The sequence below is a fragment of the Motacilla alba genome, chromosome 6, assembly GCF_015832195.1.
Source record: "Motacilla alba alba isolate MOTALB_02 chromosome 6, Motacilla_alba_V1.0_pri, whole genome shotgun sequence".
In the NCBI taxonomy this organism is placed as follows: domain Eukaryota; kingdom Metazoa; phylum Chordata; class Aves; order Passeriformes; family Motacillidae; genus Motacilla; species Motacilla alba.
Window position 1 is genome coordinate 26,230,981 of NC_052021.1, and position 21,862 is coordinate 26,252,842.

At 40.8% G+C, this 21,862-nt stretch overlaps 1 protein-coding gene and 1 long non-coding RNA gene across 6 annotated transcripts in view; one reads left to right on the top strand and one right to left on the bottom strand.

The window, feature by feature from the left end:
• Positions 1-16,781: 16,781 nt before the first annotated feature.
• LOC119702311 lies at positions 16,782-18,322 on the bottom strand. Its single transcript, XR_005257320.1, has 3 exons — positions 17,646-18,322; positions 17,499-17,545; positions 16,782-16,850 (listed from the first exon to the last, which is right to left on the bottom strand). It is a non-coding gene; the product is annotated as an uncharacterized LOC119702311 (long non-coding RNA).
• A 3,018-nt stretch (positions 18,323-21,340) lies between these two features.
• Positions 21,341-21,862, top strand: part of RBM20 (RNA binding motif protein 20) — a 99,106-nt gene continuing 98,584 nt past the window's right edge. For 2 of the 5 annotated variants that reach the window (XM_038140161.1, XM_038140158.1), the window contains exon 1: positions 21,341-21,862. In XM_038140161.1, the coding sequence (XP_037996089.1) occupies positions 21,729-21,862 (134 nt within the window). In that variant the 5' untranslated portion in view covers positions 21,341-21,728. The other 3 variants (XM_038140157.1, XM_038140159.1, XM_038140162.1) reach the window with 3 other exon arrangements.

The following is a 21,862-nucleotide window of genomic DNA, read 5'->3' on the forward strand; positions in this document are numbered from 1 at the left end:
GCTTTTTTCCTCCTTTAGTGTCATTTTTACTCTTTCCTTCTCAATCTCTTTAGTTCCCCATATTTTGACTGCAAGAGGACAGTTCTTGGATTTGATCACCTTGACTGCCTTGAGTTCAGCTTTTTGATTTTAGTTTTCTGCCTATATATTTTGTCTCAGGCAAATGTTTCTTACATAATGCAGCAGTAGTGAAGAACAAAAATCATTGTTCAGTTGTCCTTGACATTATTTTAATTTTTTTATTAATTAAGTACCTCAAATTTCTTTTGGCTAATGCAGATAAGAGCTTGTAATTTCTTACTGTACTCATGGCTTGCATTTGGGATGGCTTAATTCCTCTGTGGGGAAATGTAATGATGAGAAATGACATGCAGGTTCTCAGGTTCTGATGCCTGACAGTTCCCACCATTCTAAAAATGAGATTTACATCGGGTGGGATGAGCATTTCGACCTCCCTTCTGCAGCTATGCCTATTAGATGTTTGTTGGGTTACGGGATGTCGATGATATAGAATCTGCGTGTACTGGGCTTTAAATAAGAGGCATTCCAGACAGAGCATGTGTTTGAGTCAGAAGTACATCTAATTGCTGTTGATATCGTTAAAGGTTGTAGGCAGATGCTGCTGGAGCTTTGAGCACAATGAAAATCTGCCTCTGTTCCTTCAGAGGTTTTTCTGCTTACATTTTGAAGGATAAAAATGCATCTATGACCTTCAGTGTTCAGATCTGGCCAGCTGGATGCAGGCCCTCACAGTGCAGAGGAAAACACCCCCTTGCTTAAACTGGGGGAAGTCAGCTTGTGAATGAATTTCTGGCCAGTTTTAGAATTCACACTTGTAAATATTGAGTAGCTGGGATCTCTCAAGTACAGCTGTAGTTTGCAGCACTGGTTACTTGGGAATAAATTTAATTCAGTCTGACAGTACAGACACAAACAACTTCTGGGGTTACTCTATGTTACTTCCATGACAGCTAAGAGGGATTTCTAAATTTCATATATAAATTATAAAATATGTAATATTAAAAGGTATAAATATATAATATCTATAAAGCCATCTAGAATATATAAAGACATAGTATGGAAATAGTCTTCTTAAGTTTAGCCTACAGCTGTATTCAAAATTTTGTCTGCATTTGGACAGAACAGCATAGGATTTGCTTAGATGGTAAAAGCACTCTTAACGCAGAGGAGGCATTCACACAGTTCTCACAATGCACAGTGGTGGTATCTATGACCTACTTTAAAAACCACTTTTTATTTAAGAAGGCTCAAAAAGACATGTGCCATGTCAGTTCTGGGTTTGAACATTTATTTCCCAGTTGTGCTTGCCTACAATACTATCATGTATATTTGCCCCTAGATAACAACTTTGGGGATATTTGATGAGTTATGTTGCAGATTATTTATCTTGAGAGGATACCAAGAAAATCATTGTTATGGCTACAGCCCCTTTCAAACAGTCTTTTGTCAAGCTTCTTTCTTTCATGCATGACAATTTTTTGACCACCTTCTAGTCAGTGCTCCAGGATTTTTGATCCCTTGTAATTTTGTGTGAGCCATACCAGACACAGGCTGAGGATGAGGTTCAAGCTGATCTTCCTTGATTGGTGCTGTTCTCTGGTTCATTAAGAGAACAAATTTCCAACAGAAAAATACTCTGGAGGACCAGCCAGTGCTTGTGAGACCAAGTTTTAAATTACTCAATCTCATTGCCTTCATGAATCCTCTCTTACCCCACAAAGATATTTATGCTAAAGCTTGTCAGTTGGCTTTGATGCTAGAAAAAGATTCAGATGGGTACCTGGGTAGATGCATGCACAACTTGGAAGTGTGGCAACATTAAAATCTCTTGTTTAATAAGGGACACTCTAAAAGGTGTGTTCACAACTGTACTTTCAGAATATATCTCAAAGCTTTCAATAACAATGGTCTGTGTATCTAGATGAAAGGTGTCTTGCAAATCTAGTAAAAGGCCTCTTGCAAATTTGAGGGTGAAAAAGAGAGGGGAACCCCTACAATTGTGCTTCTGCACAAGAAGGAGGGGAAATAAAACAACTGGGGTTGTATTAGTGTGAGGCACCTGAATCCAAAATTACCCATTTGGTGTCATGTCCTGGGAAGACATCTCAATCTGCTACATCAAGGGTCCAAGCCATAAGAGAACCATTCCTAGATTGGATGTCAAGGTTGATCACATAAATATTCCCTCAGTGTCCAATATAAGGGTAAAGCAGAGATCACAAGCTGAATGGAGGAGGAGGATTTGTTTTCATGAAGAAATAATCTGGTGGATAGCTAGAGTAAGAGGGAAAACTGGAGAATATTTGCCTTCTTTCTGTCTTGCAGTTCCTCCTCCCTCTTCCTCAGGAGGCTGGGTGTAGAGCAGTTCTTCAGTGAATAAAATGTTCCCTTGTCAGAATGGGATCAGCTGGTGATATTCAGCACACTACACCTGGGCTTCATTGTATAATTCCTCTGTTTGAGTTGCTGAGTGATGCAGCTTGGGCTTGTTTCTGGAATGTGCAGTGAGACGAGGGAAAAACATGGATGCATACAGCTGGTGTGATAAAAGGAGACAGCCAGGTTTTCAGGGTGGTTTTTATCTTGACTGTGTAACAGTTCAGAAGAAGTGTCTGTGGTGGCTCTGAGGTAGCAGGGGGTGTGTTGTGCTGGTTCTCTGACTCAGAACCAGCTTCTAGGAGACCCACCCAGAACCACAAACTTGGAGACTGGCAGTCAGATAGGGATACTTGAATTGTTAAATGCATTTTTCTTGTGGAACCTACTTGTACAGAAGGGAATTCCTTCTCCTGTCTGATCCCTCCAAGGTCACCTGGCAGCAAAAGGAAAGGCTGCTCCGTGGGTTGCAGTTTCAGATTAGTGACAAGAATTTGCAGAGTTATCCATACCATGTGCTCCTAAGGAACCCCTGAATGGAGCCCTCGGATCTATGTGTGGGTTTTTACAGTGGCTGAGTGTGGAGGTTGTATTAATAACTCTGTTGTGTAGAGCACAGATGTTGGACTGTGTAGAAAGAGAGCTAAAGGGCTGGATGAAGGCCATGGTCAAGCTCTCTGGCACTTGCTTGGTGACATTCAGTAACTCAATGGCTGCTGTTGTCTTTGTAGGGAAGCTGTGCTCACGACTGAGCACAGCTCACTTTGAGCAGTCAGCCTGTGCAACAAACACCATTACTGATGCCACTCTATTTCTTTCTCTCTGTGGATTTCTAGATGCCAAAATTTGAAAGACAGCATCTGGGATGCTCTATTGCTCTTTCTGCAGAGAAACCAAAATACATGATCTGGGAAAAGCTCTAGGTGGTTTGCATTCCATCCTCCCAAAGTGGCATCACCAGCCTTGCCAGTTCCTATGAGGTACTCTGCTTGGTGACAAGAGAACTTTATTTAGCAGGACATGCCATCAAATAGCTCCAATTTGGAAACTATTAAGAGCAAAATAAATTTTAAAAATTATTACTGAAAGAAGCTTATTAGGTATAAAATACTTAGTATCACATCCACAGACAACTTATGCATTGCATTAAGTGCATTGTTTATAAATAACCTGTAATATCACATCAGTCACAAACTTCTGCATGCTGTTTTTCCACTAGGGCTTGGATGATCATTTTATGAACCAATTTCCTGAGATCTCAGCACACTTCATGCTTTGCAGTTTCTCCTGAGCTCACCTTTCAGGAGCTATACCCAGTGACTGAAGTATGGGTATGTGTATAATGGCTTGGCAGGTCTCCACAGTTGTGGAATTTACAACCATTGCTGTGCATGTAAAGCTTGGAGCAGCTTTTTTTTTATTGCTTATTTCTGGTGTATGATGAATTAGGCCATCTGTCTCCAATGTCTGCTGACCCTTCTCCCCCACTCTCCTCTTGCCTGGTATGTTGGCACTGTCACACAGTCAGCCAAGGTCAAGGTCTGGAGGCTGGGTCTGTGACCTTCGCTGCTGAGCCCTCGAGGGCTCAGTCCTCAGTTTCCCAGGGTAATTCTCCAGTATGTTATGCACCCACTGGCCTGAGATGCCATGCAAGGAGCAGGGATCTGTTTACAGTAACATTAAGAATGCGATAATAGGAACTTCCTTCACACACAGAGCCAGTGCTTGCAGAGTGCTTTTTTTAAGCCCAAAATTAACAAGAGGACTAGTTCTTCAAATCATAAATTAGACATTTCCTGGTTTGCATCTAAAATGGCAGAGGACACTTGACCAAATGAACTGAACATAGGTCTTAAAATGTTAAATGCAGATGCACTTAGACATACTGAGACAGAGGCTAGCTTTGATGAAACAAAAATAGAAAGCCAAGTAAAATTATCTTGGCTTATCCCATTGTGCTTCTTGCCTGAAATAAAAATATATGATAGTGATATAAGTATCAGCAGTCAAACAGGTATGAAGGTCAACCCTTATAAACTAGGCTAGCACTAGTAACTCTAGAACTTGATCCAAAGATTTCTGAGATTAATGGGAATTTTTCTATGGAATTTAATTGTGCTTTACATTAAGTGTGTAGATGCAAAAGACTTTATTGTAACAGTAAAATGTCTGCAAGTACTTGGGGAATCTTTTGGAAGATTTCCTGTAAACAGCTAGATCTTTAGTATGAGTGTAAGACTGGAAAGTTTATTTACTGCTCTTGGCAGCCATCACAGGGATATACAAGTGCCTGGGCAGCTCCTCAGGGAAGTGACTTTTGTAGTATTGCCAGTGCTGTTACAAGATGATGAGTCAAGTATTAAAAAAAAAAAAAAGTGAGAGTGTATGGAAATGATGGGGCTTTGTTTTTAAATAGAAGGCTGTAGGTCCGTTTTGTTTGATGCTGTAGGTCCTTTTTGTTTGATATTTCCCTTTTGGTCTTTAAAGGTGCCTGCAAACCATATTTCAAAGCAGTTGTATGTACCCGAAAGGGCCAGGAACAACTTCCCAATCAGAACCTGAAATTGCCATGCAGTGGTATGACTAAAAGATGGTACAGAGCATTGTGGATTTACATGAACGCCTCTGGAGGAGGTGATACTGAGCTAGCAGAGGGATTGGTGGAATGAGATTTAATGAAGTTGACCAGCAATGAGGAAGAGGAGAAAATTCCTCCATGTAGAAAGTAGATGACAGAGCAGATGTAGCATGTGTGGAAAATAAATAACTCTTGTGTTATTCTAGAGCAGGATTACCTCTGAGAAGGAAAAGTTATGTGTAGTGCTATGTGAATTCTATGCACAATATAATTTAAACCAACAATTCCAAAGAGTTGTTTATTTTCTCCTTTTTTTTTTTTTTCCAGCTTGACTACATGTCTTTGCAACTGTTTTGGCTGCAGTGTTCAGAGGTTTGTCTTGTGGGTCCAAGCAGTCCTGTCTGGATGTGAAGTAGCTGAAGAGGTTGATGCTGAACGCTAATAATCAAATACAAATAGCTGTTCTCACCCCTGTTCTCACCCAGCCTCTTCTAAAGATCAGAGCCTGCCCAGACTCAGCTGTGTTTGTCTATTAACAGATGAGATTACTGCTCTGAGATGAGGTCCTGCTTATGCTGCACTAAAAGGTTGGTCTTAGAGCAGTCACAGGTATGTGAGGCCACATGACTGCCTGCCTTGGCACATGAAGCTGGATGCTGTGCCACCCCCTCACATGTGGCCCAGAGTGTACATTCACAGGCACTTATAGGACCATACTGTAGAGAATTAGTAGATCTGCCATGAGGGAGCCTTGGCCCTTCTGTAACAGGCAGCACAGACATAGCCTTGGTTCTTCCTGCTGGACTTTAAGTTAAAAGTCTCCTTAAGTCTCTCTCAGTGACTTTACCAGGAGTTATTATGGAGCGAACTAGAGGAAGAGTAAATGAATCTACTGCATGTAACCTCACTGTGGGGAAGTGGGGGTTTGGTGGTGGAGTGACTGATAAAAAGTTTAGTGTATTTTCCTGGTTCTTTTTTTAGTGTTGAAGTGTTAATGAGCCTTGGAGACAATTTTTGATCAGTTCTCGGTGTATGCCACAGCATAAGGGATCATAGTTTCAAGAACAGAGATGGACTTATGAGTTGAAATGAAAATCAAACATTCCCTTCATTGTTGTTATAATAGTTCCTCTGTACTAATAATCCCTCAAAGACCAAAGCAAAAAATTGTTTGCTCCTTGTAAGGGAGAAAAGTTCAGAACCATAAAATTCAGATTACTTTGAGACTTCTGTCTCTCGGACTTTACCAACTGGCAGAAAATTAGATGACATCAAAGAATTACTGGAAAAGAGATCATTTAATTTTGAAACTAATTGGAAATTGTCACATGTTTGTAATGCTAACAGCTGTTTTCATGCCACTTTACTGCAAAAGAGAGCAGCATTATGCCTGGATAAGGATATAGAAGATGAAGCTGTGAACTGTGATAGAAATACAAGTCGAACTTAATGGGATGCACAGTCAGGTATTTCTGCTGCCTGTACTGCACCTGTTAAGTGTTTCATTTTCCTTTGTTTTGGAGATTTTTTAATAGTTAACTGTTAAAATGAATAAAATTAATTCTTAAATTTAAATAAATAATTTTACTTCAAAACCATTCAGATGAAATACGCAAATAACAATCCTGTCCTAAAAAGGAGTTGGAAAAATATCTAGTTTTTCATGATTGTTTTTGTAAGATGATGAAAATACCTCTATGGGGAGCTCAACCCTTCTGTAATTTCTTACACATTGATCTAGGTCATATATTTTTAGGGAAGGAAACAAAGACAGAAGGTAGTTGCAGTAAAAATCAGCTGCAGGCAAACATGGATGAGTGTTGGCAATGAAATCTACTTCAGAGTGGTTTATTCGTCCTTTGCTACCTCTGATTAGTGTGGCTTACCACACAGCTATTGGCTGCCTTGAAAGATTTTTGGTAAGAAGACTGAAGAAGTATGGTTCTAATGAAGCAACATTTGATGCTCAGTGTACATCTGAAGGATTATCACAGGCCTTGGGTGTACAGTGAGATACAACCCTGTGGGCCAAGTGCTTTCAACCCCTATCAGTGTAATAATTAATACAAAATGTGCCATTTAACCTATCTAATCGTAGAATTTGCAGGGAAATGAAAGAAATCCAAAATAAAACTCTTCAGGGTGTAATAATAGCTGATGTGAAAAGCAAAATTATTTCCAGATTTGCATATCTGCTCTGACCTAAAAACACAATGCCTTAAAAAACACATTTAAAGCCAAACAAAACTTATGGAAGCTAACAGTTCTTCCTGCAGCAAGACTTTAACATTATCCAGGGTCCATTAATCATGTTCATTGGTGTGATCCCAATTGCAGTTTCTGAGATGGCTCTCTGGGTTTGGGACTTGGGTGTTCTCTTTGTTTTAACCTTCTTTCCACCAAAATGGACATCCTTATAAAGGCACCACAAACTGCCCTTATGAAAAATCTTGTCAGGATCATGGAAGACCTTTTTAAGGCTAGTTATTTGTTGCTCATTTAAAAGAGTCCCATTTCTAGCAGCAAAAGTCCTGTCCTGTAGCCCTTGAGCTAGACTCGTGAGAGGAAAAGACCTCTCACCCACTGCTTAGACTGTCAGGAAAATAGTCTGGGTTGTGGGAGGACAAATACAGATTGAGAGCAGCCTGGGAGAAGGCCTGCAGCCACACAGTGCATTTGTCATAATTTTGTAGTCTGCCCATGCCTTGCTGTTGAGCATAGGCTGTCAGTACTACGGTTTCCACTGTCGTGGAATATTTGGTGAAGATGCTGAGAAAAACAGCTTCCCTGAGTATATTATGCAATCTATTATGCAGAATTAGAGGTGAAACAGCCCATTCAGTGGGAATGGGTTTGTTTTATGTCATTCTTCCAGCACAGGTTTATCTGTGTGGACTGGAAATTGCAATATTAAATGCCCAGCACAGAAATTTTGTGTGAGGATTATCAGACCTAAGTTTTCTCAGTGTACTGCAGTCTGGGCTTCCTGCTGGCACAGGAGCTTCCACTGCCAAGGTTTTCAAACATTAATGCCTGGAATTACGAAAGGAGGAATAACAGAAGAGAATGTTTTCTCTGTTTCACTCCTTCCGCACGACAATGGCTATTAAAAACTTTTGCTCTTCTCTTACTTCCCTCAAGCAATTTCTTTTAAGTTTCCCAGCTGAAACAAAGCCATGGCATTTTTCCACCTGAGTAAAATTGCTCAGTTTTCTTAAACATAAAGACATAAGCCTTGGATACCAAAAAGTTATATTTTTAATGCTGCTTTTATTTTCCCTTCTCCAGATTTACACATAAAATACATGTACACAGAAGATTTGAGGTGTTTCAGATACTGAGTGTATCAGCTTCCTCTCCTGAGCTGAGTCAAGGATGGTTATCTTCAAATGAAGCTGAGGGAGCTGCACAGCTGCTGCATCCTCTGAGTTGCTTGCTGTTGCCATCTCTCTTTTGCTGGGTGCAGCTTGGCACATTCAAGGTCAGCCTTTCTCATTCTCACAGTGTGGTTGTGAGCGCTTGCATCTGACTCCTCTAGTGCTGAGAACTGTCCAGGGGTGCTACATGTCTAATCTTAAAATAGATCCACCAGATGTTTAGTATCTGAGTGCAGTGTGATTATTTAGTGAGGATTATATTTCTCTAAGTTTTAAACAGTAATGCAGTTGTGCTGTGTTTTTAATTATTTCAATGAGTGTAGCCAGAGCTGCAGTGGTGGAAGGCAGTGTTTTTGAATCCATGTGATGCATCACCACCACGTGCTTGGTGCCTTGCTGCTGGCCTGATCTTGTGAGGTGTTCATCACAGTCCAAAAATAAAACTTGCTCACAATGTGATGTATGGAATAGTCTTACAGGGGAAGGTAAGGGAGAGTTTTATTGCTTGTATCACTTGACATTGGGACTGCATGGAAACTGGAAAATATTATGCCACAGCAATAGCCTTTCAAATTGCCTCTGGCTTTGCAAGAAGCAATTACAAACAGTTATAATCCATTATATAACTTTCTTTTCTTCATTCCATTAGCTTAGTCCCATAGGATTTCTTTCTTTTGGTGAATGCCAAGTAATCCCAAATGGTAAAGGATTTTGTTGGAAAAACTGTTGCTCACATTTCTATCTTAATTCTGATGTTCCATTAAAAAGTTATATTAATAAACAAATGATTGTTATAAACAAATGAAATTCCAGCACCTAACTTCACAGACCCAGCATTTCACTGCAATCAGTCTGAGCTACAGCTAGACCTCTTCAGCCTCCCTTGCCTGAGGCTGCACTGCTCCCACTATAAAGCAATTGGTCACACCTCATTATTGAGGTTATTTGCAATACTGTGCAAAGGACCAAGTAACAGATGTTTTGAAATGGCTAATCAATTTTTATAGATTAAATTAGGTTGATGCCTGCACATATTTCCAATGTGCTTTTTCACCAAAGGTAGGGAAAGGATCTTAATTACAAATTGAGTCAAGACTTTGTGTGGCTCAGGCTTCAATGTTAGAGCATAAGTATTGCTTGCATGCTATTGCCATATTCTATTTTGGCCACTTACAGTGGAGATGTTTGTCTCTGAACTTCACTCTTAGAAAGTTACATTTGGACTTAGATGTATGACACTTGTTGTTTGGAGTGACATACACAAATCCCCATACACCAGAATGAAAATTCAGCCCTAATCATCAAAGGGAAGTGAGGACTAAATGAATGTGTCATGCATATCCAATTTCTCCACTGATCATCCAGAGAAAATAAATCACAGTGGATGTCCTTCCATTTCTTCTTTGTTTCAAAAGCTAGAAGGAGTTCTCTGTTAAAGTCACCCTGGGTTTCCCTAGGGAATACTAAAATAAATTAATATTGTCTGATTAAATGTTTTGACCCATATTTAAACCACTGGAAAATGATAGGCCCATTTTATCATGGCATCAAGCCAGCTTTTTTTTTTTTTTTTTTTTTTTGGTGTGCTACTGGAATCACAGGATAAAACTGGAGGATCACATCTTAACTGAACTAATAACCAATTTCATTCTTTTTTTTTTTGGAACTGTACTTTTCCAGATAGATTTCTCATGTATCAATCTCTCAGCAATGTCTGGTGTCATCTGTGCTAAGATCTCCTGTCTTCTTCCCATTATACATCAGAAAATACTGCAAAAGTGATCCACAGAAAAGAAAAGAGATAAAAATGGGGAAAGGCATTGCAGAAAGGTGTGGCCTGATTAAGTGGAAAATTTTAAATGGCACACATTGCAGATAGGTATCCAAGTCACATTGATTTCAATGAGAATAAGATAGCTTACAGTCCCTCATCTCTCTGAAATGTTCCCTTGCACCCTAAGGCAATTTGGCAATTTAATTTGGAAAGAATTGTTGGAAGAAATATGATAGGTGTATACAATGAGCAGTATAAAAAGCATGCTACCACAGCAAGGGCAGCGCCATGAGATTCAGAACCTGCTCAGAGTTAATTGAAATCAATTGGAAAGACTTCTGTTGACTTAAATAAGCTCTAGATCAGCCCTTGTGAGAGCTACTTTCAACACCCAGGTCTACCACAAATTTTTTGAATGGCTTAAAGCAAGTCATTCAGAAAGGGGGCCAGATATTGTAATGGGATTGCTCCAAGTGAAGAGAGTGTGAAAGGTTCTCTATGCAGCCTCACACTAGGGCTCTTTTCAGAAATGTGTTACAAGCTGCTAATGTAAAAAAAAAAAAAGATTTGTATTTAACCTGTGGTGCTAAAAGTTGTAGGATGTTGTCAAGACAATTTAAAAACATTGAAAATATTAGGAGTAAGCATTTAGGATTTAAAAAACAGCATCTGTAGTCAGATTAGTTTTGATAAAATGTCACAGGCCACCAATCCTCATGTTTCCCAGCATAAACTCACTAGCAGCTGGAATAATGAAGCAGATACCTCAAAGGAAAAATAGGTTACTGTTAAGCAATTTATTGTATCACTTACATATTTTGTTATCCAGCCTTTATGTTGATCAAAAGGGGATCTGTTCTCACTGCCTGGAAAATGGCAGAGTTGTTTGTAACTTGTGTAACTGGGGCCATTGCCTTCAGGTGATGGAGGTTCCTGGTGACTTCTGCACTCTTCAGACCCAATGAGCTGGGTCTTTCTGGCTGCTCTAACCCTTCACAAGCTCTAGCAGTGTTTTTGGTGCAGTCAAGAAAGCTCTGTAAGCACAGGAGCTGGGCAGTACTCTGTGGGATGGAGCCTTAGCCATCTGAAATGATGAGATCAGCTCAGATGGTCAGAACGTGGTGTTAATAACACCAAGGTTGTGGATTCAATCCCTCTATGGGCCATTCACTTAAGAGCTGGATTTTTAATACTTTGCCCTCTAATCATATCCTAGGAAAGGACAGACAGTTTAGCTGGAGATATTATAAAATCTCATCTGGAAGCAAACATTTCAGCCAAATAACTGCTTCTGATCATTGTTCAAATTCCATTTTGTTTATGCTTAACCCAAACCAACTTTTATGTGAATATTTTGAGAATTGAAGGAATTTGTTTTATGTTTACATGTTTACTCCAAAAAAAAAAAGAGAACAAAAAATAATCACTGATCTTGTGAAACCTTCTCCAGAGTCAGACTTAGGGAGAGGTAACTTGCATTTGAACTGAATTCATATTACTTTGCCTTTTATATATTTATATTAGCTAAAGTAGCTTCCGTACAAAAGAAAGAGACCAGTCCCAGAAACTCAGAAGACTGGAAATTAAGGTAACTTTGGAGAGATGGAAACATGCAGTTCAACCTCATCCTCTGAAAAGGCAGAGGAATTTGAACTTTCCTGACATTTCTCTTTACTAAGAATTTATTTTCAATTACTTAGAATTTTATTGAACAGGAACTACTCAAGTTTAATTTTTCCCTTTGGATTCCATCTTACCTTCCTCCTGCCTGGCCTTATTAATGGGGTTTTTTTGGTTGTTTTTTTTTTTAATCACAGGGATCTTGAGAAGTTGTCTTGCTTCTTTCAAGCGTTGACCTCACTTGTAATGTCTGTTCCTCTGCTTACAGTTTTAGTGTCTCTTGAAACTGAGAGGGTAAGGACACAACTGTGCTTGTGAGAAAAATCAAGACAAATTATGTAATTCTTTCAGGACTATTACCTTTCTCCTGGGCTGAGTTCAGCGTGAGCTGATTGATAGTTTGCCTGAGGCTACATAATTTTTGGCAATTGATCAGCTTACTGGAAAAGACTGGGTGACATGTCAAGTTCTCTATGAAAAAACAAGTGGAAAGGGGAAAAAAGAAAGAGGAAAGATAAGATTTTAAAAGCTTCTTTTTCTTTTTATAGCTTTTTGCCCTGTTAAAGAAAAAAACAAAATTGATATTTGTAACTATGGCCTAATAGATTTCTCTGTCAACTGTGAAAGGTAAGGGAGCTTTCAGTGCCCAAGATGGATTATGTGTTCTTCGGTTTAAGGAGACCACTGTGAGGTTTTCAGAAATGAGCATTTCCAGAAAGCAGAATTAATTTCATATGTTATTTTCAGTAGACTTTAGGCTTTAGCATTTTCCTGGCTGAATGCTGTTTTTGTTTTCCCTTGTATTCCAAGCATGAAGTAATCAAATGGCTTTGCCTTGGTCTGTTTGCAGACTGCATGGTAGTCCTTGCATTCCAGATTGTATGTGTGCAATGTTTGGAAGATTAGTAATGATGTGCTATCACAGCCAAGGGCAGTCCAAGTAAAAGCTTTGTGGACTGTGACTGATGGGTGGGGCTTATGCCACTTCTTTAACCCTGGCATTGCTAGCCACAGTCTCATCACACATCTTTTTTTAACAGTGGAGGGAAAAGGGCCTGTGTTTATGAATGGATTAAAGCATCTGATTTTTCAGACATGACTCTTTAAGTGCAAAATATCCTGATATGATCAAATTTATTTTATATTTCGTATGTAGAGACATGCCTTCTTCAAGACTCTTACTTGAACTGTCTATTAGACAGCCAAAATATTTAATAACTTGGATTTAAACTGCATCAGTTAAACTAAGATTTCCTTAGCCTCTGGTTCAGGGTTTCCTGAATGGGGCTGAATTTAAGGGTCACTCCACATGTGAAACCTTATTTTCTGTTTAGGGCCTGTGTTTGTAACGGCTTCTGTGTCTGGGAGAGTGATGCATTCATTCCTCACAGACATTATATGACTTCCCTTTCACTAGGAACAAATACAAACATTCAAAATGTTTGTGTGATCTCTGCTTCTCTCTCTCTCCCTAAGAAAACAGCTTTTTCTTCTTCCCTACTTTGACTGTATCACTTTCAAGACACTCTTTAGGTGCATGGTCCTGCCTTTTATTAATATAAATTCTTGGCCGTCTTCAAGCCACCTGAACCATGGACCTGTGGGGACTATGAAGACTTGCTGGACCTGCAAATTACATAAGTTATATTAACGTTTGTACTTCTTGCTTTCCAATGGATTTTTCATTGCCATTCCAGAGTTTGCTTGCTTCAATAATCATGAATAATGGGACACCTAGGTGTATCTAATCCTTCCTCTTGCCCCAAAGTTGGATCATGTTTAACTCATTCCTGACAGATGGTTTGTGCAACCAATTTTTAAAGCTGCTATGTCAGGTGTTTCAAAATTTGACATATTTGCAAATAGCAGATTTAATCTGAACCTCTCTTTCTGTGATTCAAATCCACTTTCCTCTATCTTCTTCACCCTGGGGATCAAAACCAATTTATTCCATTCTTTTTAAATGCTATTTTCTGCTTTCAGTCTTTTCATTTCTAGACCAAACAATGCCCTTTCCATCATCCATTTTTTGTTACTCTTCTTTTGTAGGCTTTTGGTTAGTCCTATTCTTTCTTCTGAATTTTTCAATCCATTTCCTAGTGAAAGTACCACTGCCAGAATGGATGTAGTGTTCTTACTGAGGCCTTATCACCACCAAGAAAAATAAGGGAATTATATCAGACAAAACTCCTATTTATATAGCTTAGGTTGATGGATGCCTTCCTTGCATGATATTGTTGACTCATGTTCAGCTGTGATCCTCTGTAATACCCCCAAGCCTTGTTCAGAACAATTGTTTTCTGTCTAGTCATTCCCCATCCTGTACTTTCCCAGACAATATTTTCCTTTCCTAAGTACAGGACTTAACACCTGTCCTTCCTCAGCTGAATCCTGTGTTCTTCACAGTTTCTCTGATCTCTCCAAATTGTTCTGAAGACTCTTTCTGTGCTCCAATTTGCCCATAGCACTTTACCCCACACGCACATTTCAGACGTGTGATCTGTACCGTTACCCAGACCGTTGAATAACAATACAGGAAAAGGAATTAACCCTTCCAGATTTCCAAATTATACGCCTTTCTAGTTTGACAGCAGACTACTCACACCAGCTGTGAGTGAAGGTTTCCAAGAAGCTATGCATTCATCTTCTTGTAGCCTCATCTACAGTATGCTACTAGTTCTCTTTTAAGATTATTTTCTGTGATGGCGGAGCTTTTGCTGTATTACCTGTGAGCATGAGTTATTGCTCTTTAATTCATGTTTATTTTTACCCCAATATTTATCTTTGCTGTTTGTTTTCTATGCCTTTCCTCAAAAGTTGCTGATAAAGCGGTAAACTCACTACTAAAGTGGGAAGTAACAAAGGAGAAGCCCTCCAGAGATCAAGTCAAAACATTTTTATTTTTAGTATTTCCCTATCCTAGATGGCACATTTCAATAAACTAATTTGACATTACAGTAATAACAGTTACGTGTTTTCCTCCATGGTTACAATAACATTTTTGTGGTTTTATCCCTCCATAATTTTCTTTCAATACTGCTGTTTTATTTTTCAGTCCCTATGATAATTATTTACAAAATTTATTTTACAATCATATATATTGCATATTCTTTGGCTTCCTAATAGGGAAACTACCTTGAAAGTCCTTGTAGATTTTCTAAGGGGAAGGAGCATGAGAAAGGTTAGCAGCTGTGGTAGTTCAGTGAAACAAAAAAGAACTGCAGGTTCTAAACTGAAAGGCTGATTTTAGATGACCTCAACAGGTGAGCAGATCATTTCAGGTAACTTCAGAGTCCTTTGCTTCTCTGCATTAAATGTCAATGTGCATTTCTCTGTTGACTCTTACCCTGAATATATAGATTGCAGGAGCTGAGTTAGATTCCAGATCAGCAAGATCATGTTTTCCACTGGAAGTATTCCAGATGATGATAAACATCATCAAATAACTTTGGGCTCACCATGAATGTTGATGAAAGCATATCTCAGACTTCAGGGACACATAGTTTCACCTACCTTATCTAAATGCCATGAGAGTTGTTTGAAATCACTGTAGTATCTGCACAGCAAATGCTATGTAGCTTTGGCACACTTTTGCAAGACTTCTTTTCTTTCAACTGTAGAGCTGGCCTTGCTGCACTGGACTGGTTACATGGCTGCAGGTCAGAACGTCAGTGGATTCCCCACTCCTGTTCACTCAGGGCCCACGGTTCCCTCAAGAAGGTTGTCTCAATGTAATGGCTCAGAGCCACTGTCTGGCATGCAGAACATTCCTGGTTTGTCTCCGGAGATCCGCGCTGCAAGTGCTGACATGTAACACCACAGCTGTGCAATTTGTCAGCGGACAAGGGGGAAGGAGCCCTGCCTCGCTCCGTCAGGAGGCAGTGCAGCTCTGGCCTTGGCTCTGCGGAGCCCCGCAGCCTCCCGGAGTCAGGGCACCTCGGCAGCTCATGCCAGCAGGCGGGGCTCGCACATGTGGTCTGTCAAAAACTCAGTCCTGCAGAACATCTTTCACAAGTGAGAGGACCCAGGAACGGATTTGTTTGCTATAGAACAGACCGCCATATCCTCACCATAACCAAACATCATTTATAGGAGTGTAAATTGTGCAGTCCTTGGTGCTGTTCTACTTAAGCAGACTTCCAGAAATCACTTGTTTTCATATAAAATATTAAAAGACCCTACTTTGTAATCTAATTTATACTCAGTTTATCTTTGTGTGTCAGTAGTAGTTATCATTATCAAATGATACTCAGCAGTTATGCAAAAATCAGTTTTTTACAATGGACAAAGACACCATTACGTTTAGACTTTACCTCCAGTTATGCATATACCCTTAGAACTTGCATACACATAAAGAAGAGTTAGTATTTAAAGGCTTGACAAATTAAGCTTTTTGAGGTCTGGATATTACTTCTAATATAGAATCTTTAAAATTAAAAATTACTGAAGTAAAATCTGTACTAAATATATTACTTATGGGTATTTTTATTAATAGTGAAAATGTGATAGTTATTACCTACCACTTTGGCGATGAGAGGAAAAACTCCCCATGCATACATTAGAAAGGAGTGGGGTAAACAAATAAGCAATTATTGTTAATTGTCTTGTGCTTATGGGGCCACGAAGGATGAGAACCAGAAGTGAGGATGACTGGAAGCAGACCAGTTACACCATGATACGAATGGAGGTATGTAATAGTGAAGGCACGGAAAGATAAGTCAGGTTATTAACATGCATATTTCAGTTATCTGAAGAGATGAGAGTAACATCAAGGATTGTTTTAAAAGTCCTTTTTTTCCTCAGAGTAGTTTAATATTCATTTTTTACTGTTGCCATTATGTTTTCTTTAATTACATTCTGCTGTTCTTTAAGCAGCTAGCTAATATAGTTAAAATAGCAAACATTTGCAATTTCTGCAGCTAGAAAAGAGCATGACACAAGCCATTAATGACAAAAGCCAGTATTCTGGGATCAAAGAGGGTGTATACTTCCTAGGTATGATCAGTTGCACATTCCAATATTTTCTAAATTTATAAAATGTGAATTGAGGATTATATTGTCATTGGCTCAAAGTGCTGAGGGAATACACAGCTTCTCACAGTACCTGCAAAAAGACATCATTAGTTTATTCCACACTGTTCTGCATCAGGCTTAAAATTCTGCAATGTTTGCCTTTCATTAGCTGGCTGTCCAAGCATATTTGAAAGTCTCAGCTATCCACGATTGCGTGTTTGATAGCTTATCTCCATAGGTTATCCTTCAGCATCTTGATCTGCTTGACTCTTGAAAGCACATGATCTGCACACTGCAGCATCCAGAATTTTGTTTTTCACCTTTCAGAAGTCTGGAACCAGGCTGTATCTCTTGGTGAATCATTTGTAAGTTTCATTTTCTGGTTACTCATGGGTTGATTGTTTTGCTCCTAACGTAATGTGCTTAATCAAATTCTTCAGGTGATTCTGTTCTCCTACAAAAACATCTGCTCTATAACCACCTAATTCTAAAGGACTAGATCTCCCCTGTATTTTCCTTTCAAACTATTAGAAAACTTTCTGCTTTCAAAAATTTTGAAAGAAAATTTTGTTTGCTTGCTTATAAAGCAACTTGCAGGCTTGAGCTAAATTTTAACTGGTCCTTTATAAATGTAGCCTGGTTTCTGAACACCACCATTTCAATGACAGGCAGTCATGAGCAGCAGAGCCCACACAGGTGCAGGAAAATGCAAAGCCAGAGTAACTGCAAAAGAACCTACCAGTTGTGGCCACCTGTTGCCATTCACATCCAGTGAAAAGAAAATCACTGAAAAGAAAAAAGTCAAAAGTGGTGCTGACTGAAATATTTTTCAGGAGAAGCTGATAGAAGTAAATAGAGACTTACCCAGAAGGCAAATTTCACATACCCAGGCACTGGAAATTTCTGCTTCAGTCTTCAGCTTCTCTATCCAAGCAATGATTGGAAAGAACAAGAAAACACGTACAGCAAGCTCCAGAAACAGGGTTCAGGGTAAGCTGGGAAAACCTGATACATTGGTAACCGTAAACTGACTGAACTAATGTGTTTTTCATTTTTTTAACCTGAATTTTCCTTCATTAGTTTTGGAAGTTGGGTAGGAGAGGGCTTTTCTACCTCTCTCCGCAGTCTGTTAAGGAGTACGATGTTGCCATTCTTCCTAGATGAAGTCTTTTATTCCTGCAACTGGATACTTGTGTTACTTCAGTCCTATTTCAGAGATGACATCTCATTCTACATGAAATCATGTTTGTATTTTAATGACTATTGCTGCTGCAAAACCATCACAACACTATCTAGATCACACTTTATAAATATGAATTGAAGTACCTGTGCACAGTAGTAACAGTAAAAATCAGAGTTTATTCTCCATTGAGTCTGGGTCCCTTACCCACTTGGGGAATAAACCATGTTAGACATGCAGTGGTACCTAAACTGCTGCTGCTCTTTGCAGCTTAAGTGAGCAGGACATTTACACCAGGGCACAACATGCATGGCTGGGCCAGCCCTGACCCTGAGGTACTCACATTATCTAGGTTTTCCATTTTTCATTTTTTCCCAACTACTTCTTTTCCCTGACAATGAAGAGTTGATTATATATTAATTTTCAGAATATTAAAATTAGGCCAATTAATTCTCCAAGGATTAAATTTCAGGTCACAGAATAACAGATTTAGGCATGAACTAATGAAAGGCCTTAGTCAGACTAAAAGGCAGATTGACATCTTTTATTCTTAGATGTGTTTCCTTGCTACTGTGTAACTCTACAGTTAAATAAGCTCTTAAAGCAATGAAATCATTGCTGTTTTTGTTGTTTGATGCTGAACTATTTGGGGACACAGTATCTGTGTGTGCCTGACTCCATCACTGCCCTACTTTATGATCCCTTTCTTTTTCTCTGGGTTCTGCCTGTGCCTTTCTTGATCTGCTCCTAAAAATGGAATATTCTGGGTGTCAGTTCATTTACACCAGAGAGCTGCTTCTGATTTATCCTCATGCCAGTTAGAACAGCAGTTAGATCAGGACTTCAGTTTTAGCATGGAGGCTGCTACAACTGGAAACTCCAAAAAGGCATTGTAAGAGGTGGGGTTTGTATAATTGTATTGGGAGATGCAGTAAAAGTATTAATCTCAGCTGAAATTATTATCCAGGAGTGGTTTTTGCATGAGCTCTCATTAATACCCATGGCACAGATACCTAAAAAAAAAAAAAAAACCACCAAAAAACCTCAGCAGTTTTAATCTAAAATCATAGATATTTATTACATACAAAGTCAGCAACAGGAAAGTCAGTGTTTTGCCAATATTTTTAACAAAATCTCTATTAGCTGACAGTTACACAAACACAGAATATGTCTCTAGCCAAGTGGAAAAAACCTACAGTTCTAATTTCTCCATGTGCATAACTATGTTCCATATTAGGAGAATAGGAACTTGTATAGCTGTTAGCACTTGTTCAGTTCTACTGCCAAACCTAGACTCTAAAATTGTGGTTTTTGGACCATCCACTGTTGTTTCTCTCTCATGGCAGTGCTCCAGAAATACTGTAAGGTTTGGCCAGAAAACTGCTTATATTGATTTCTTGAATAAGAGAGTCCATGAACATCGGTCAGTCTGTGCCTGCTCATACCCACCCACTTATTTCACTGTAGGACAACCTCTGAGGGAGCCTTTGCTACTGCCTTATGGTAAGGCAGGCACCAGCTGGTGCTGAGGGGTCAGTGCTTTTGTCACACCAGATCATGCCAAGCCAAACACTGGGATATATCAGAAAAAGAGAAAGAAAACCCCCAAAAAACCAACAACAATAACAACAACAACAACAACAACAAAAATCTTGATAAGAAGCAGACATTGGGGTGAGAACTGTTAAAATAAATGGTGAAAATCTTTGCAGAGTTTTAGGACCCCATGCTGAGACTGAATGCTGAGTTGTACAGTGGATGTATTAAGTGCAGAAATAGTAGTGCTTAGTAAAACACACTTGATCCATTATTGCAAGTGATGTAATACGTCTGTGCGAAGTAACACGTTCTTGTGACTATCCACCTCCTAATCCAGGGCCGTGCATTAGTGTCATAGCTGTGCTCCCGTTGCCCTCTGAGCCATGAGTCACCATCTTTCACTTCCTCAAATAATTGCAGGCAGCAGTTGGCTGTTGCGTGGTCTCAAGGGCTTTCACTGCTGCTCAGGAAATTTACACAAAGCCACTTTTCTGTGGATGATCAGAGGACACCTGGATTTGCTTTAAACCTTGGGCAGAGATGGTCCGACATGTTAAATATTTTTTCCCATGAGTTGCCTCACCTGTCTGTGAGACCATACCTTTCCTTTGTTGGAAGATCAGGCATCTTGTAGCTACACAGTACTGACTACCCCTTGGTCCTCACTGAACCAGAAAACACATAGTTGCAATTTTTTTTCCTTATAGGAAAGGGTGTGAAGCTCCATTTTTTGTATTTCTCAGAATATAGTGTAAGTCAATGTGTCTAACCAAGTACTGATGGCTATTCATTTTTAGAAGGTGCATTTGGTGTTACATTACCATTAAGTAACTGTGCAACTGAAATCTGGCCCAATTCTCCACTGCCCTGCACCTGGTTGGTGCTCTCCATCTGCAAAGTGTAAAGTACGTGATTAATGCAACTAACTTAAAATTTTCCAGTCACCGGAGGTGGCATTTTGTTCCCATTTAGAAGGCTACATATTTGTAAATGACTGTGCCAGGTGCAGGGGAGGAGAACCTGACCCCTTCAAAATTTGTCTTCCTGAATTAGGATTAATTTTTCAAAGAAGCCAGGATGTTTCTGCTTTCCTCGGGGGGTGTGTGTGTGTGTGTGTGTGTGCATGCTGGGGGGAGGGTGTGCGGCAAGCAGAGGTAGTGCAGGAGCAAGTACTGAAATGGTCTTTGACTTGTCCGTCTCTAATAAACAGCGCCTTACAAAGGGAGCAAGATCTGGAGGAAACATTCTCAGTGTTACTTGTTTAATGCAAGAGTGCAATTTCTGCTCCATTGGTCATCTGAAATTTCCTCCCAAAACATGCACAGGCAAACCTTTTTTGGTCACATTTCAGGCAGCAATTCCACTCCTTAGTCTTGTGTTTTTACAGCAGCAGGTAAAGCCTTCCTGAGCAGGTCTTGATCGCACAAACGTATGTGTTTGGAAGCCAGGGAGCCCAGGATCGACATCCTTTATGAAAAGCCCATCGTGGTTGGGCCCAGACGGGGGGGTCTGCTGTAGAGATTACTTGCTACTCGAGAAGGTTTATTAATTGACTCTCCTCTCCCGTTTTATACCAGCCGACAGAGCCTATGTCTGATAAACGTCTAATTACATTTCTTCAGAGCTGCTACCAGCGAGGAATTAGAACAGTACACACGCTTTTCCCCTTGTCCTTGGCGTTTGATGATGGTAAGTTATTGCCGGAATGTGAAGGGGCTGGTACTGCTCACTCTCTGCTGTACAGCCCGTCCTCTGCCAAGTGCGGCCCCCGGGACCATCCCGGGCAGGGCCAGGTGCGCCCGAGCTGCCCTGCCCCGAACAGGTGCGCCCGAGCCACCCTGCCCCGGCTAGGACACAGGGCAGAGCCGCCGGGCTGTCGCGGGGCGTGGGTCCCTCCCGTCGGGCAGGTGCGGGCGGAGGAGGGAGGGAACGGGCCCGGCGCCCAGGTGGGGCCGGGCCGGGCCGGGGGCTCCGCCCGCCCCTCCCTCCGGCCCCGCCAGCGCCTCTGGGGCTCCGCGCAGCACCGGCCGCCCCCGCCGGTGGCCGCAGCCCTCCGGCAGGGCGGGCTCAGTCGCAGGGGGTTGCCTGTCCCGCCGTCGCCAGCCCGGCGGGGGGGCGCGGGGGGAGCGCGGTTGTCTCCAGGGCCGGTCCTCTGCCCCCTCCCTCCCTTCTCTCTGCCACCCTCCCTCCCGCCGCCGCGGCCGAGGGCTGCGCGGCCACCCGCGCCTCCCGCCGCAGGGGCCGCCCCGCATGGTCCCCGCCGCTGCCATGAGCCAGGCCCCGGCTCCCCGCGGCGCTGACCCGCCGGAGAGCGATGCCCGCAGCGGGGCCCCCAGCCGAGGGATGCCGCCGCCGCCGCCCAGCCTGCCCCAGCTCCTCCACAA